At 43.8% G+C, this 15,753-nt stretch overlaps 1 protein-coding gene across 4 annotated transcripts in view; it reads right to left on the bottom strand.

Moving 5' to 3' along the window:
* The window catches only part of LOC140734483 (interferon-inducible GTPase 5-like), a 150,080-nt gene that overhangs the window by 122,635 nt on the left and 11,692 nt on the right, over window positions 1-15,753 (bottom strand). Inside the window, exons 2-3 of one of the 4 annotated variants that reach the window (XM_073058487.1) lie at window positions 14,548-14,681; window positions 7,621-11,887 (exon numbers count right to left, since the gene is read on the bottom strand). The exons of 1 other annotated variant lie outside the window; for it this stretch is intronic. In XM_073058487.1, coding sequence (XP_072914588.1) covers window positions 10,687-11,887; window positions 14,548-14,567 — 1,221 coding nt within the window. In that variant the 5' untranslated portion in view covers window positions 14,568-14,681 and the 3' untranslated portion in view covers window positions 7,621-10,686. Of the gene's footprint in view, window positions 1-7,620; window positions 11,888-14,547; window positions 14,682-15,753 lie in introns of those variants that run through there. 2 more of the 4 variants (XM_073058489.1, XM_073058488.1) reach the window with 2 other exon arrangements.

The following is a 15,753-nucleotide window of genomic DNA, read 5'->3' as shown; positions in this document are numbered from 1 at the left end:
TCTGTGGTAAGTCCCCCTCGCCAGCTCCTAAACAAAGGTCAATGGGCAACTTCACCTCGCGCCCATCAGATAGTACAGCGAGTGCCCAGTAACTTCATTTTGGGTACAGTTGTAACTGTGGACCAGATGTCTAATATGTTGACTCCACCCGCTCCTCTTGCTGATCTCCATGGCCCTGAGGATGTCTAGCAAGGTCCGATTAAACCTCTCAGGCAGGGATCACCCTGCAGATGTTAGGGCGTGGTCCTCGACTTCTCTACTCCAAGCATGCTCAGTAACACATGGACGAGTCTCCTCTCAAAATCCCATCCCTGATCACTATGTATGCTCCTGAGAAGGGCATAGTAAGTGAAATACTTCTCCCATAACACTTTCGCTACCGTGGATACCCTCTGATCTTTGGTAGGAAAAGCCTGTGCATATCTGGTGTAGTGGTCTGTGATGACTAAGCCATTTGTTGTGTTGCTGGCATCGGGTTCTATTGACAAGAGTTTCATACACACCAGGTCCAGGGGCCTCGCACTCTGCAAGTGGGAAAAGGGAGTTGCCCGCGTAGGCAGCGTCTTCTGCCGGATGCATCAAATGCACGACTTGCAGTATTCTTCGAACTCTGATTTCATCCGGGGCCAGTAAAACCGGTCTCTGAGCAATCCATAGGTCTTTTCCACCCCCAAATGTCCAGAATCATCATGCAGTGACTTCAACGTAATCCTCCGATACTTCTCGGGCAGAACTAGCTGGCCACCTCCAGGTTGATCCAGGGGTGACATGACCCCGTGTTGAATAAGGTTTTAGCATAAATACCCTCTATCTTTAATGACACACTGGAGCATGGTCCTACTAAGCCTTCAGGAATTGGACCTTTCTCTTTCAGGGGTTCCTTGGTACATTGCTGGGAACGTGTTCCCCCAGAGACACCAGGCTGATCCCTCACTGAGTCTCCTCTAAGTTTTCCCAATGACTCTCTCTGCTGTGGTACCCGGGGGCTCACTCACTCTCCTTCTGGCGTGACACCTGCTGCCAGCAGCCCTCTGCATTGTTCGTCCCCTTAGGGAATCCTCCCCCCCCCCCATCAGCTCCATTATATGGAAGGGTCACACCCACTGATAATAGCCGAAACATCTCCGTTCTCAACTCTGCCACAATCTCCTCTACCACTCCACGGGGTAGGCTATCCGTGGTCATTTCACTGCAGGGGACTGCTACTGAGGACTGTACCCTGCTGACGGAGGCCTACCGCACCTCCGAAGCATTCTCCTCTTCCCGGACCTCTTTGATCAGCTCAACAAAAGATGGATGGGGGCGCTTCTTACGAGACTGTCGGAGACCCCAAGCAATCAGGTCCCGGGACTGGGCGCCCCTGGTTATCTGGTCCATTCTTAACTGATCCACATCAGCCGCCTGAGTGACCCCTCCGTGCTGCAAGCAAATTAGCTGCCTCTCTAACTGCAAAATATAAGCAGAAAGCTTCTCCCCCTTCTCCTGACGCATAATGCATATTCTGAAACCCCACCATGAGCTCCATGGGGCTTGCTGTCGGGTCAAAAGCATTGTCCAATTCCGTTGGATGCTGTGTGATTTCCCTGAGCATTGAACCAGTGGGTTGTGTGTTTAAATCTGTGCTGGTATGGATGCTGCCGGGTGCGCCTCCGTGGGGTTACCGGTAATGCGTGTGTGTTGAGAGGGGTGGATATTCGTGCCCCGGATGAATTATTAATTCGATTTTTGAGTGCAGTTAAAACTATTGGCTAAGTTAAAATTGTAGTGCGGAGTTTTGATAAAATGTCGGATTCAGACCTGATTTTAGTTCAGACTAGCGCTGGCGTAACGGCGGTGGGACTGCCAGTGTCAATCGGTGCCCCAGGTGAGGCGGGGCCACCATTTGACAGCTGTCAGCACGGGAGTCTGCAACCTGATGGCTCTCACAACTTCAGCGGACCGCCCATTCAAACTTTCAACCAATCTCTGCTGCTTTAGAGCAGAGATTGTCATCAGAGCACTGTCACTCATTCAACAACTGAGAGTCTGCTCCGCCCAAGTCTCATACTTGTCTTCCCCTTCAAGGGCTAGACATTATTACAGAGAATAGCCGGTATCTACCATAGCAGCGACTTTGAACCTGGGCATTTTTCTATTTATTCACCACAGAGGTAAGGGCGGATACTAACTCAGAATTCTCACTCTTCACTGGGGGGCATGGACTTATTAGCCTTTCCGAATCCGTCCACTCCTTCCCACTCTTGAGAAACGATAGAACCCTGTCTCTGAAATCTCCATCCCCAACTACGGGCAACTCGACCGCGACCTTCTCCTCCTCCCAGACAGTATGGACAGGCCATGGCCCCGCCTCACCTGGGGCACCGATTGACACTGGCAGTCCCACCGCCGTTACGCCAGCGCTAGTCTGAACTAAAATCAGGTCTGAATCCGACATTTTATCAAAACTCCGCACTACAATTTTAACTTAGCCAATAGTTTTAACTGCACTCAAAAATCGAATTAATAATTCATCCGGGGCACGAAATTCCACCCCTCTCAACACACACGCATTACCGATAACCCCACGGAGGCGCACCAGGCAGCATCCATACCAGCACAGATTTAAACACACAACCCACTGGTTCAATGCTCAGGGAAATCACACAGCATCCAACGGAATCAATCCCGAACGTAGCCCTCATAATTGTGACCCTCAGGTCGTCAGGTTCGACTAGCCCGTGGTTGTCTAGGGGAAAACAGCCTCTGGCCCCGCCAAACTGACAAATCGCGTTTGTGTGGACGCTATGTGATGTATTGCCCAGTTACAAACCCACACCGCAAAATATCAAACAGTACACAATATGAGATTAAACAATTGAGCTTTATAATTCTTAATTTGACTATATGGTTATTAAAGAAACAAAACAAGGGTCAATTCTCATGAATCAGTCTATTGCGCAATGTTGGAGCTCACTGTTCGTCATTTGTTCCCATCGACCTCTTCCGAGCATTGCCAGCCCTCGGACCCTCGCTCCTCAGTCCACTCTGTCCATTCGTGTCCTCTCTCTCCATCACTCCCTGACGAAAGACCATGAAATCTAGACTGCCAGACACACCAGAAAGAACAACATCCCCTCATTGGCTAACATGCCCCGTTATCTCCAGTCATAACCCAAACATTGATGCTACAGAGAAACCAATGCCTTAGCAGGGGAACCATGCACAGAAGCCATTACATTAGCCTTAGCAGTGAAACCTTACAGCGTGTTACATGTACTTACTCAGAAGACAGATACAGACTCTATAGAAATGAGGCTAAGTGGCATCAACTTCATGGACCCTATACAGATTATAGAGGAGGAGGTGTTTGCTGCACTGACGCAAATCAGGGCAGATAAATCCCCAAGGCCTGACAAGGATATCCTTCGGATCCTATGGGAATCATGTGCAGTATTTGCGGGCCGTAGCAGAGATGCTTAAAACGTCCTTAGTGACAGGAGTGGTACCGGAGGATTGGAGGATAGCCAATGTTGTTCTGCTCTTTAAGAAAGGCTCTAAATATAAACCAGGAAATTATGGGCTAGTGAGTCTGACATCAGTTATGGAAAAGTTATTGGAAGGTGTTCCATGGGACCAGATATAGAAGCATTTGAATAGACATGGACTGATTAGGGATAGTTGGCATGGCTTTGTGCGTGGTAGATCATGTTTAATCAATCTTATAGAATTTATTCAGGAAGTTACCAGGAAAGTTGATGGAGGCAAGGATTTTGTCTACATAAGGCATTTGACAAGGTCCTGAATGAGAAGTTGGTTAAGAAGGTTCAGTCGACTGGCATTCAAGGTGTGGTAGTAAATTGGATTAGACATTGAATTTGTGGGAGAAGCCAGAGAGTGGTAATACATGGTTGCCTATTCTGATAGGATGCTGTGACCAGTGGTGTGCCACAGGATTGGTGCCGGATCCATTGTTGTTTGTCATTTATATCAATGTTCTAGATGATAATGTGGTTAACTGGATCAGCAAATTTGCGAATGACACCAAGATTAGGGGTTTAGTGGACAGTGAGGAAGCCTATCAAGGCTTGCAGAGTGATCTGGATCAGCTGTAAAAATGGTCTGAACAAATGGTAGATGGAAGTTAATGCAGACAAGTGCCAGGTGTTGCAGTTCAATAGGACTAACTAGGGTAGGTCTTACACAGTGAATGGTCGGGCACTGAGGGGTTTGGTAGAACAAATTTCTCTGGGGATACAGGTCCATAACTCATTGAAAGTGGCATCACTGATAGATAGGATCATAACAGCATCATAAAGAAAAGCTTTTGACACATTGGCCTCCATAAATCCAGACATTAGTGAAGCCCAATTTGGAGTATTGTGTGCAGTTTCCATCACGTACCTACAGGAAAGATGTAAATAAGTTTGAAAGAGTATCAAGAAAACTTACAAGGTCGTTGCTGGGTATTGAGGACATGAGTTATAAGGAAAGATTGAATAGGTTAGGACCTCATTTCTTAGAAATAGAAGATTGAGCGGAGATTTTGATAGCAGAATACAAAATTATGAAGGGTATAGATCGGTTAAATGCAAGCAGGCTTTTTCCCCTGAGGTTGGGTGGACAACAACAGAGGTCATGGGTTCAGGGTGAATGGTGAAAATTTTAAGCTGAACATGAGGGGAAGTTCTTCACTCACAGGGTTGTGAGAGAGTGGAATGAGCTGTCAGCACTGGTGGTGCATACAAGATCGATTTCAATGTTTAACAGAAGTTTAGAGAGGTACATGGATAGTAGGGGTATGGAGGACTATAGTCCTAGTGCAGGGTGGTGGGAGTAGGAAGTTTAAATGGTTTCAGCATGAACTAGATGGGCCAAAGGGTCTGTTTCTGCGCTGCACTTTTTATGACTTTCTGGCTACAAAGGATCACAGTAAGTTTAATGGAATTCATATTTTAATATGTTAATTTTACTTGAGTACCTTGGTTAGTTATTAAGTATTTTTTCACCTGTACAATTTTAATAGTTTCCTGATTTTTAATAGTTCTAGTATGTTTGGCAGCACAGTAGCATAATGTTTTACACTGCCAGTGATCGGAAAGTTGGTGTTCAATTCCTGTCACTGTCTATCAGGAGTTTGTGTGTACTCCCCGTGATTGTGTGCATTTCCTCTGGATACCCTGGTCTACTCCCATATGTACAGTTTAGGGTTAGTGAGTTGTGGCTACACTATGTTGGCACTGGAATCACTGTGACAACTGTGGGCTGTCCCCAGAACATCCTTGGATGGCGTTGGATGTTGATACAATGTCTTTTAGGATTCAATGTTTCGATATACAGCTGATCTTTTATCAATCTTTTTCAAATTTTAAAATTTCTTTAAGATGATTGTGATTGAGTGGTCTGGAAGATATCAGCTATGTCCGTTACTCTGAATTCTAGAGGTGAGGTGTTTACATCTGGCAGATACCATTACGCATTTATATTCTCATTGAACTGCACACCCCAGCAGTATGAAGTACAAAGTGTATCACTGGCCATTATTGCAACAAGATTATTCATTGTCACATTGGTACTACACCCCTCTCCTTTCCTCACATTGTGTCGTCCAAAACCTGCTTCTCCACAGGCAACACTGATGATCCTTTATCAATGTCAATTGGAAGCAAGAAGTGCTGACGGAAACAATATAATTTCTGGACTGCGAGTAATCAGTTGGTTGTCTGATGGTCAACATGGACATGGAAGGCCAAAGAGCCTGTTTCCACGTCAGATCTCTCTGTGACTCTTGAAGTGTTCCTGTTAATGGATAAGCTGCAATCCATGAAACAGAAGTGAAATGTACAAAAAGAATATTAAAATACAATTGGTTTTTAGTGCGCGGCAACAGTGTTTTTGCTTCTGACTTCCTCCACCGATCTTCTCCTCATTTCTCTCATGTTTTCTGCTCACTGTAGTGTTTCTACTTCTTCCAAATGTGCCAGTAATGTCTGAAATCATTTTTCTGTCTCGTTCTAATTTGTACATTTCTGGTTCTCCCAGCTCTTCCTCCTGCATCACACAATTTCTCTTACAGTAACAGCAGTTCAATTCCTGGTTCAATCTAACATTCAACTGATCCATCAGACATCTCCCCATGGGTCACATCCTGGTCCCTGCATTGAACTATCTTTCCTCGCTACACAAATACTCAGAATTCTTTGGTTCAGTCCCTTCCTATCTTCATCCATGACACTTCACATGCTCTCGAACACCTTAGTCACTAAGATCCCTGCCTCGATCACCTCATTTTCACTATGGATATCCAGTCCCTGTACAGTTCTCTCCCTCATCATGAAGGATGTCAACCTCTCTGCTTCTTTCTGAACAACAGACCTGAACAGTTCTGCTCCACCACCACCTTCCTCTCTTTGGCAGAGCTGGTTCTCCTTCGACTTCTCCCACTTTCTCCAATCCCAAGGTGTTCCCATGGGCCTCTGTGACAACCCCAGCTATATCTGACTTTTCGTTGACTACAATCCTGCACTGATAACCATTCCCAACTCTTTCTGTGCTTCACCAATGACTGCATTGGTATTGCTTCCTCCACCCATGCTGAGCACATCTGTTTCATCAACTTTGCCCCTAACTTCCACCCTTCTGTCAAATTCACTTGGTCCTTCCTTGACACCTCTTTCGTCCTCAATTTCTCTGTCTCCATTTCTGGAGACTGTCAATCTACAGATATATTTTATAAACCTAGTGACTCTTCCAGCTATCTTGACTATACTGCACTTTTCCCATTGGGTTCCCCTTGTCCTTACCTATCACCCCATAGGCCTCTGTATCCAGCATATCATTCTCTGTAACATTCACCATTTTCAATGGGTTCCTACCACTAAGCACATCTTTTTATTCCACTAGAACCCACCCCATCCTACCCATAAAGATTGGTCTCTACATGACTCCCTTGTCCACTCATCCCTCTCTACTGATCTCCCTGCTAAAACTTATCCCTGCAATAGGTGTGCTAAACCTGCCCCTACACCTCCTCCCTCATCACCATTCAGGGAGAAGCAGTCCTTCAAGGTGACGCAACACTTCACCTGCGAGTCTGTCAGTGTCATCTGCTCTATCCAGTGCTCACAGTGTGGCCTCTTGTACATCAGAGAGACCTCATATGGAATGGGAACTGCTTCATTGAGGACCTTTGTTCTGCTTATCACTAAAGGTGGGATTTATCCATGACTACCTATTTCAATTTGATTTTCCATTCCCATTCCGAAATGCCTGTCCATGGCCTCCTCTAGTGCCATGATGAGGCCACACTCAGTTTGAAGGAACAACACTGTTATGTCTTGTAACTCCAAATCATAAAACTAATCAAAAGAAAAACATGGGGAGATTGGGCAAACGTGTACTCTTCGTTTTTATAATTATCGAGGCATGCATTTGTGATGTGATGACATATGACATTAAGCACTATTTCATATAACCATATATTATTAAATAAAATGAACAATGTTTAATCAAACAACATATTTGCCATTTCACCCACCCTACTCCTCAGCCACTCACATAATACACATATCCATGTACCATTTACTACATAATACATCTGCTATTTAGACATCCACAGAATAGCTGGTGAGATAGATAGATAGATAGATAGATAGATACTTTATTCATCCCCATGGGGAAATTCAACATTTTTTCCAATGTCCCATACACTTGTTGTAGCAAAAACTCATTACATACAATACTTAACTCAGTAATAATATGATATGCATCTAAATCACTAACTCAAAAAGCATTAATAATAGCTTTAAAAAAAAAGTTGTTGGTTGTGGAGTGTGTTGCATTACAACATGCAAGAAGGAAATTGGTAAGTTTTTGATTCTAGTTTCAAAGTGCATTTATTATCAAAGAATGTATGAATCATGCAATCTTGACATTTGTTTGTTTACAAGCAACTACAAAGCAGGAAACCCAAAGGAAACCAATGAAATGAAAATCAAATAAAGACCAACACCCGATGCGCAGAGAGAGGGAGAAAGAAACACAAATCATGCAAACATTAGAACTGAGCAACAACATTCTGAACTGAAGTGAGTCCTTCGCTCCAAACCCCAGAGCAGCCCGCAGTAGGCCCAAAGCCTCAGTATCAGTTCATTACATTAGCGGGGATGGATCACAGCACCAGGGCAGTCTTCATAACCTCAGCACCATGGAGAGGAGTGGACATCACAGGAGAGCGAGCGATATCAGCTCTTGCCTCCAATCCTGACACTCAGTCTTTCTAGTATATATGAACCAGTGTTTAAATTGCCTGAACAGTGTACAGTATCATACCTCGCAGACTAGGACCCAGGCAAATCTGCAGGGTAAGGCTACGGGCCTAGACCACGCTGCCTAGTGACTCGCTCCATGCCCAGATTTCACTGCCCAGTCTAAAGCTACTCTCGATTTCTCCAAATTGGCTTGGTGCCCAGAGCAATCCAACCTCGCACATTGACCAGCTGCATGGGCGTCAAAACTCCTCTGCCTTGATTTCTCCTCTCCAAATGCCTCACTACATCGCCTAAATCCTGCAAAGTACCATTATGGTTCATCCCATGAATTTGCTTTGCCTTGCTTGCCTCTTCATTGTTTGCAGTGGAAATTTACACAGATTGCTTCAGAAAAGGGGTAATTAGCTAAGTTTTTAGTCAAATTCCTTGCCTTTTGACCGACCAGTGAGCTACCACACACTTCGGTAGCAGATTCAGTGTTAGAATGGTGTGTTCTGCTGACATTGATCGCAGTGCAGTCTTTAGACTCGGGACAAACCTCTCCACTAAACCATTTGTAGCTGGGTGGTGCAGTAGAGATGTGCTTTGTCTTAATGAAGAGGAATGTCCACTTTTGCAAATTTTTTTTAGGTAATTCCTTTTCCAAGTGTAAATGGGGCAATCCATCAGCATTTCTGTGATTTATCATCCTCTTGAATTCAATCTTGTAATTGAGTCCTCCAAGAATCAAATCCCTTCTTTGCATTTGTGCTGCTGAGGTTAGTGGAATGCCATTCTGTGGATTGAAAATGCACACCAGTGGTTGATAATCAGTAACGACGGTAAACTCTCTGCCTTACAAATAGTGGTTGCACCATTTTACTCCCCAAACCAGACTCAATGCCTCTCTGTCAATCTGTGCATTATTTTCTCTGCAGTGGTCATGGAACATGACACAAAGGCTACAGAGCGTTCACTTCCATCACTCATAACAGTTGACATGACTGCATCTGTACCACAAGACAAGGCATTACAGGAAAGCTTCACTGGAAGAGGTGGATCATAGTGTGTGAGTAGAGTCTGACATCACCATCTGTTGGTTGCCCTCTGTGAAGCCCAAAGCTGAAATGCTTCCCCTCAGAAAGGATTGCAAACATATCCTCTGCCCTGGGCAGAGGGCATTGATCTACTTTCAGCACTGGGTTGGTGGTGACCTTAACATCACCACAGATCCTACCAGACCCATTCTTCTTGGCTACTGGAACTACTGCTATTACCCATGGGCTCCATTCAACCTTGAAAATACTTATATAGTCTCCAGCCTATCTAGTTCACTGGACCTTTTATCAGGGATGGTTTAAGGAACTCGGTGGGCTTTGTAACATTTTGGTGTGGCATAACACTATTTTACTGTTAATATGTCTGAGTTTTCTAATGCCATCCTTGAACACTGCTGTGGCTTTATCCAGAATCGTTCTCAATTCATTTTCTGTTGACTCTACGGCAGAGGATGTGGCATGCAAATGGAGGATATATCTCCAGTCCAGTTGTCGTTGTCTCAGCTACTCACATCCCCACAATGCTGGTCCTGCTGTTTTTACCACATACAAACTCAATGTGTCTTGTTGTTTGTTGTATCTCATTGTTACAAATGTCACTCCCACTGGAGTGATCTTTCTACAGTATACGTTCTTAGTTGGCTGTCTGCAAGCTTCAGTTCAGTGTCTCTGAGGTGACTTTCAATCTGATTTTGTGAAATGACTGAAACAGCTGAGCCATTGTGCAATTCCATTTTAATTAATTTTCCATTTGTTTCTGTGAGTCATTGCCACAACAGTTTGATTGGTCAGGCTGGTTTCTGTTCAGACACTGCAATTTTGTTCACGCTCACTTTAATTCCTGACTGAAACTCAATTGTCTCTGTCTGCTGTTGTGTCTCAGGCTGCTGTTTTGTTTTGATTTAGTGATTTCAACAGCTCTTTTAAATGTGAGGTGTGCTTCAGTTAGGAGATATTCTTTAATGATTTCCTGAAATGCTTTTCCACTACCTTTTTAATGATGTCACAATCAGATCTTTACAGATTTTGAAGGGAAAACACAGCCACTAGTTTGTACAAAGCAATATTGCAAACACTGTGACCTTATAATGTCCAAACAGTCTGACACAGGCTATTGATTGATGGGTGAGCATCATACAGACACCTGGAGATAACTTCTCAGCTCCTCTTCAAATTAGGATCACATGTCATTTATGTCCACATGTTTCATGTCTTTAGCAGAGTCGCACTCCCTCGGTCAGGCACAAGTGTTGCTCAGAATTGGATAAGCAATATTTCAGAAAGGAAAGCAACAAAGGGGAAAGTTTTCATGTGGAATTACGGCATGGTTTAGAGACAGGCCTCTTAAATATGTTAGCCACAGCAAACCATTAGTTCACTGTATAGATGTTTGTGCTGACCAGTTAATTGATGTCAAATACAATCTTCATAATCGTCTCTGTGTTTTCTGTAAGATCCTTCAGTGCATCGGTCAGCATTGTGTAGGTCATGAGAAATGATGATCCTGCTCCAAAAATGGAACCAAGGACAGGGATGGAGTAAAGACCAACTTCCAAATTTGAAATGACTGTAATTGTAATACTCCAACCTAACCTTATAAATGTATCTACATCTATTTTCCCCAGCAGGGGAACTTTAACTTTGGCCTTAAGCTCTTCCACAGGTATATTTGTGATGTTGGCCAGTCTTTGAAGAGAAGCTTCATCCAGACCCAGACATTTACGGAAATGGATTATTGCCCCAATCAGTATGCTGATATCACAAGCAGCAGAGAGACCAGGAACGGGGACTGCTCCCACAGCTCCAGAAAGTGTTGCCAACATCCAGATACGTTTCTGCAGTATTTTCTTTTTCTTTTGAATAATCTCTACACTTCGGTTTGGATAGGCCAGCACAAAGATACTTTTCTTTGCATTCGGCAGATCATCTTCAAGTGCTTCAGTTAACCGATTGAAATCATATCGATCCTGTTCAAAACTGGATATCAGGAACACAGGTGGGGTTTGAATCCCAGCTTTTCTCAAATTACTGCAGCAGTAATTCCGAATATGTTCCAGTTCTATTTCTTCATTAATTGCCAACCCCCTTTTTGTTATTGAATCAAAATCAGCATCAATCTTAGTGCGGACAAAATAGAATTTTCTCCCGAGCCATTTAATCTCTCTTGCAAGTTTTACATCATTTTCTTTGAAACGACAAGCTGATATTATGATGAAGAAATCATATTTTTCAAATTTCATTTTCTTTAAATATTTACATGCTGGAAATTGTGTAGACCCTATCCCTGGCAAGTTCCAGTATTGGACTTTGGGGAAATTGGGATGTGGAAATCCAGTTGGCTCCATTGTAGGTCTGAAGATCCCAACTTCAGCTGCTCCCGGATCAGTGCTCCGAAGTCCTCTCATGGCATTGATGAAGGTGGATTTTCCTGTACCTGATTCTCCTGTCACTGCAATGTTAAGCTCTGTCTTATCCAGTTCTTCTACCTTCCTCTTTAACAGACATTTAACATTTTCCATCCCACCTCTTTCAAAGGCAGACTTCAGTATGTTGAGCTCCTCCTTTGTGAAGAATGTGGCATTCTCAGCCTCAGCCACCTGTTGCCTGAAAGGAAACATGATCATTATCATTTCTAATTGTTAAAAACTGCCATTTCTTCAGATCCCCATTCTCTTGTCATCCATCTCATTTGGGAGAATTGGTAGTGACCAATTAACTCAAAAATCAGCAGCTCGTTCCCATGTGGGTGGTATTTGTAACATAGAGGCAAATCTACAGGATTACAAACAATGCCTCTAAATTTTATGTGGATAACACCATAGGTCAGGCTGCAAGCTGGCTCTCCAGATCTATGAGTTTTGGAAACCTATCCATACAACTTCATGATATCAATGCAGAAGTCCTTACATGAGAGCTGCCAGTTCAACCAGTATCAACTCCATCATAAATGTCTCCCTTTCTCCACAAGGTCCGATGACAGAGGTTAGCTGATAATTATACAAGATTCAATTCATTTCATAATGAAAACTAAACAATCCATGCCTGCTGTAACAAAGTGACCCAGGGTGGTGCAGTGGCACTGTACTGCAAGTGGTGCAGTGGACTGACACCACCAGTGACCTGGCTTCATCCTGGCCTCTCGTGCTGTCTGTGTGGAGCCTGCATGCTCTCCTGTGACCGAGTCAATTTCCCATGGGTGATCCTGCCTCACTGTGTTAGTTGTTAGGTTAATGTACCCCTGTAAATTGCTTGTCATGCAGGTTGGGGTGGGAAAGTTGGAAACTTGATGTGTATATGAGAGAGGATTTGTTAGATGGAAATAAGCAGATGCATGGGAAAGGAGGGAATGCTCAGTGGGGGGGGTGGATGGTGGCAACAGAGATGAGTCTGGGTATCATAAAGAAAAATAAAAAAGTACAAGTGATTTGAAAAGGTGAAAAAGCTGTAAAACATTCATGTTTGGGAGAAACAAAGACTAGTAACTTGTTTTTAACAAACGTACCAGGCTGTGACCATCTCCAAACAAGCAGAGTCTAACCACCTACTCTTGACACCAATACCACACAGACTTGTCACTGTGTGCCATATACACGTCCCCTACACTGTTCCTTCTTGGCTACTCTGACAGCAACTCACAGCCCCCTGATCTCCACTAATAAAACAGGGCACTACTGATCAGGGACAATATCACAGCTGCTCTCAGAGGGAGTGGATAATGGGCGGCTTATCCACTGAGCCCATAAGGGTAAAACTCAAGGTGCAATTATTCTGATCGGATTACATTATAGAGACCCCAGTAGTAACCAAGATATTGAGGAACAAACATGCAGGCAGATTGGGAAGATTGTCAAAAACAACAAGCTTCCTTTATTGGGAAACTGCAATTTCACCAAATTGGACTGGGGCCATCTTTGTGCAAGCGACTTAGACAGGGCAGAATTGTCAGATTCATTAAAGACAGTTTCTGAAAATGATCTGTGGACAGTCCAACTAGAACAGGGGTCATTCCAGACCTGTTCCTGGGAAATGTGACTAGTCAGCTGACTGACAATTAAGTGGGGAGAAGTAAGAGGAGACGGATATTGCAATACCTTAAATTCTGATAGCTCTGAGTGAGTATAGACGTTACAGGAAAGCATTAAATTCTCAAAGTTTTAAGCAGCAATCAGGAATAGTTGTGGTTGAGAAAATCTGTTCTTTGTCAGGTGTTTAATGGCCAACTTCACAGAATATGGAACTGATTTGTTCTAGACAGATGGAAGGACGTGTGGCAGGTTAAGGGAGCATTGGAAAGAGATTATTAATTCAGTCAAGGGGGGAAGTAACTATATGTACAGTTCAGGTAGTTAACATAATCAAACAGAGTCCTTGAGGGATGTAAAGAAGCCAGAGAAGAACTCAAAAGGGGAATTAGGTAACCCAGGAGGGGCAATGAAAATTCCTTGGCATGTTATATTAAAGGGAATCCCAGGGCATTCTATGCGTACATCAAATGTAAGAGAATAACCAGGGATAGGGTAGGACCACTCAACATTTGAGGAATAAACATACGCTTGGAGGTAGAGGATGTGCAGAAGTCCTAATGAGTACCAGACAAAATACTGGGCAAATTCAGCAGATCATGTAGCATCTGTGCCTGACCTACTGAGTTCCTACAGGGTTCTGTGTATTGATCCAACAAGGGGAAAGTCATGGAGAACAGTGAGAACAATGTGGAGCATGCTAATATGCTGGGGCATTTGAAAATAAAGAAAAAGTTGATGTTGGATCCGTTGAAGAATGTTAAGGTGAAAGGGGTGGTGGTGGCAATAGATATGATAGAGGAGTTTAAGAGATTCTTTGATAAAGTATGTGAAATTGCAGGGAATGAAGAGATATGGAGCATGTGTAGGCAGATTAATTGGTTTAGTGAGGCATCGTTAGCTTAAATGGTGCAGCATAACATCGTGAGCTGAGGGGCCTGTTCCCATGTTGAGACATTCTGTGTTCTGTGACAAGGAATTTGATGGAAGGGAACACCACCACCTACAGATTCCCCTCCATCATACACTGATATCATTGCTCCACACGGTCACTGGGTCCACACTCAGGAATTCCAGATCCAACCCCACAATGGGATCAGATTTATCAGGATGGCAGCTGATCAACAAAGCAGATCCCATGCACCAATGAGAATGCTGAGCACTCAGTGTGCAGTGCACTGGCAGGAGTTGCTGAGGTGGGGTTCATTGTAGAGACACACAGTGTGGCATGTTCTGACCTACCTGGAGCTTGCGCCTCCCATTTCTGACGGCTGTTTCTCACAGTGTGGCTTCTGTGACAATCCAGTAATCCCAGCACCAAACAGGGAGAGTGGTTGGGGGCTTGAGTCTCCTCTTCGTCTTCGTGTAGCTATCTCCTTGAAGAAAGTAAAAAGAGTGACTGACGGTTCTTCGTCTATCAAGATTATTTAAGGATGCTCAGCAAATCACCTTTAATCACTGGAGAATAATGCAAGAAACCAGTGCATAGAACAGTACAGCATAGAAACAGGGTCCTTGGCTCATATAGTTCCTGCTGACCATGATGCCAAAATAAACTCATCCCATCTACCTGCACGAGAGACATATCTCTGCATTCCCTGCATGTTCACGTGTCTGTCTAAATCTCTCTTAAATGCTCCTGTTGTGTCTGCTTCCACCACCATCTGTGGCAGAAAGCTCCAGGCACTACCAGTCTCTGTGCAAAAATATTAACTTTAAACATGCCCTCTCACCTCATCTATGCCTAGTAGTGTTTGATATTTCAGGAAATTATCTCCTTTCAGGTCTCTCATTATTTTCTATGCTTCCAACACATTTCCCACATCCCTGCATCCTCCAAGACTACCCCTTCCACCACCCCCATCCCTCAACACTCCAGAGAAAACAGCTGCAGTTTGTCTAAACTTTCCTCACGGCACATGTCCTCTAATCTAGGCAACATCCTGGTAAAACTGTTCCTCAGCTTCTCCAAAGCCTCCACATCTTTCCTATAATAGGGCAACCACAATGAATGGAATCTTGCAGATGCAGTCTAACCAGAGTGGCATCATTAGAAACCTGGAAGAAATTGATGTTTGCCCAATGTTTTTCTTGTAGCTAAACAGAGAATACACAACTGTATTTTCTCATTACTTTAATCAACCTGACAGAGGAGAATATGAGGTGAGTTGTTTTTCCTCCTCAAGGTTTCAGGAAAGGATGTGGTGGAACACTGGATTCTCAGAGCTGAAGGTGAATGGATATAGGAAAGAATATTGTCCGTAGTGCACTCTACAACATGAAATCAACATCTGCAAAATGCCACAGAGTTGCCATGATAATCACTTTGAATAGATTTTGTTTTCTACTCAAAGTCCAAGATTCACAGGAACGTGGTTTATCTGTGGGGTGAAGATGCATCTGTGACATTGCAACTACAATCAAATCAGGTCAACGTGCAGATAATGA

This window comes from Hemitrygon akajei, chromosome 10 (assembly GCF_048418815.1).
Source record: "Hemitrygon akajei chromosome 10, sHemAka1.3, whole genome shotgun sequence".
NCBI classification, from domain to species: Eukaryota; Metazoa; Chordata; class Chondrichthyes; order Myliobatiformes; family Dasyatidae; genus Hemitrygon; species Hemitrygon akajei.
The sequence above is the reverse complement of the archived record's forward strand: the minus strand, read 5'-3'. Positions and strand labels throughout refer to the sequence as shown.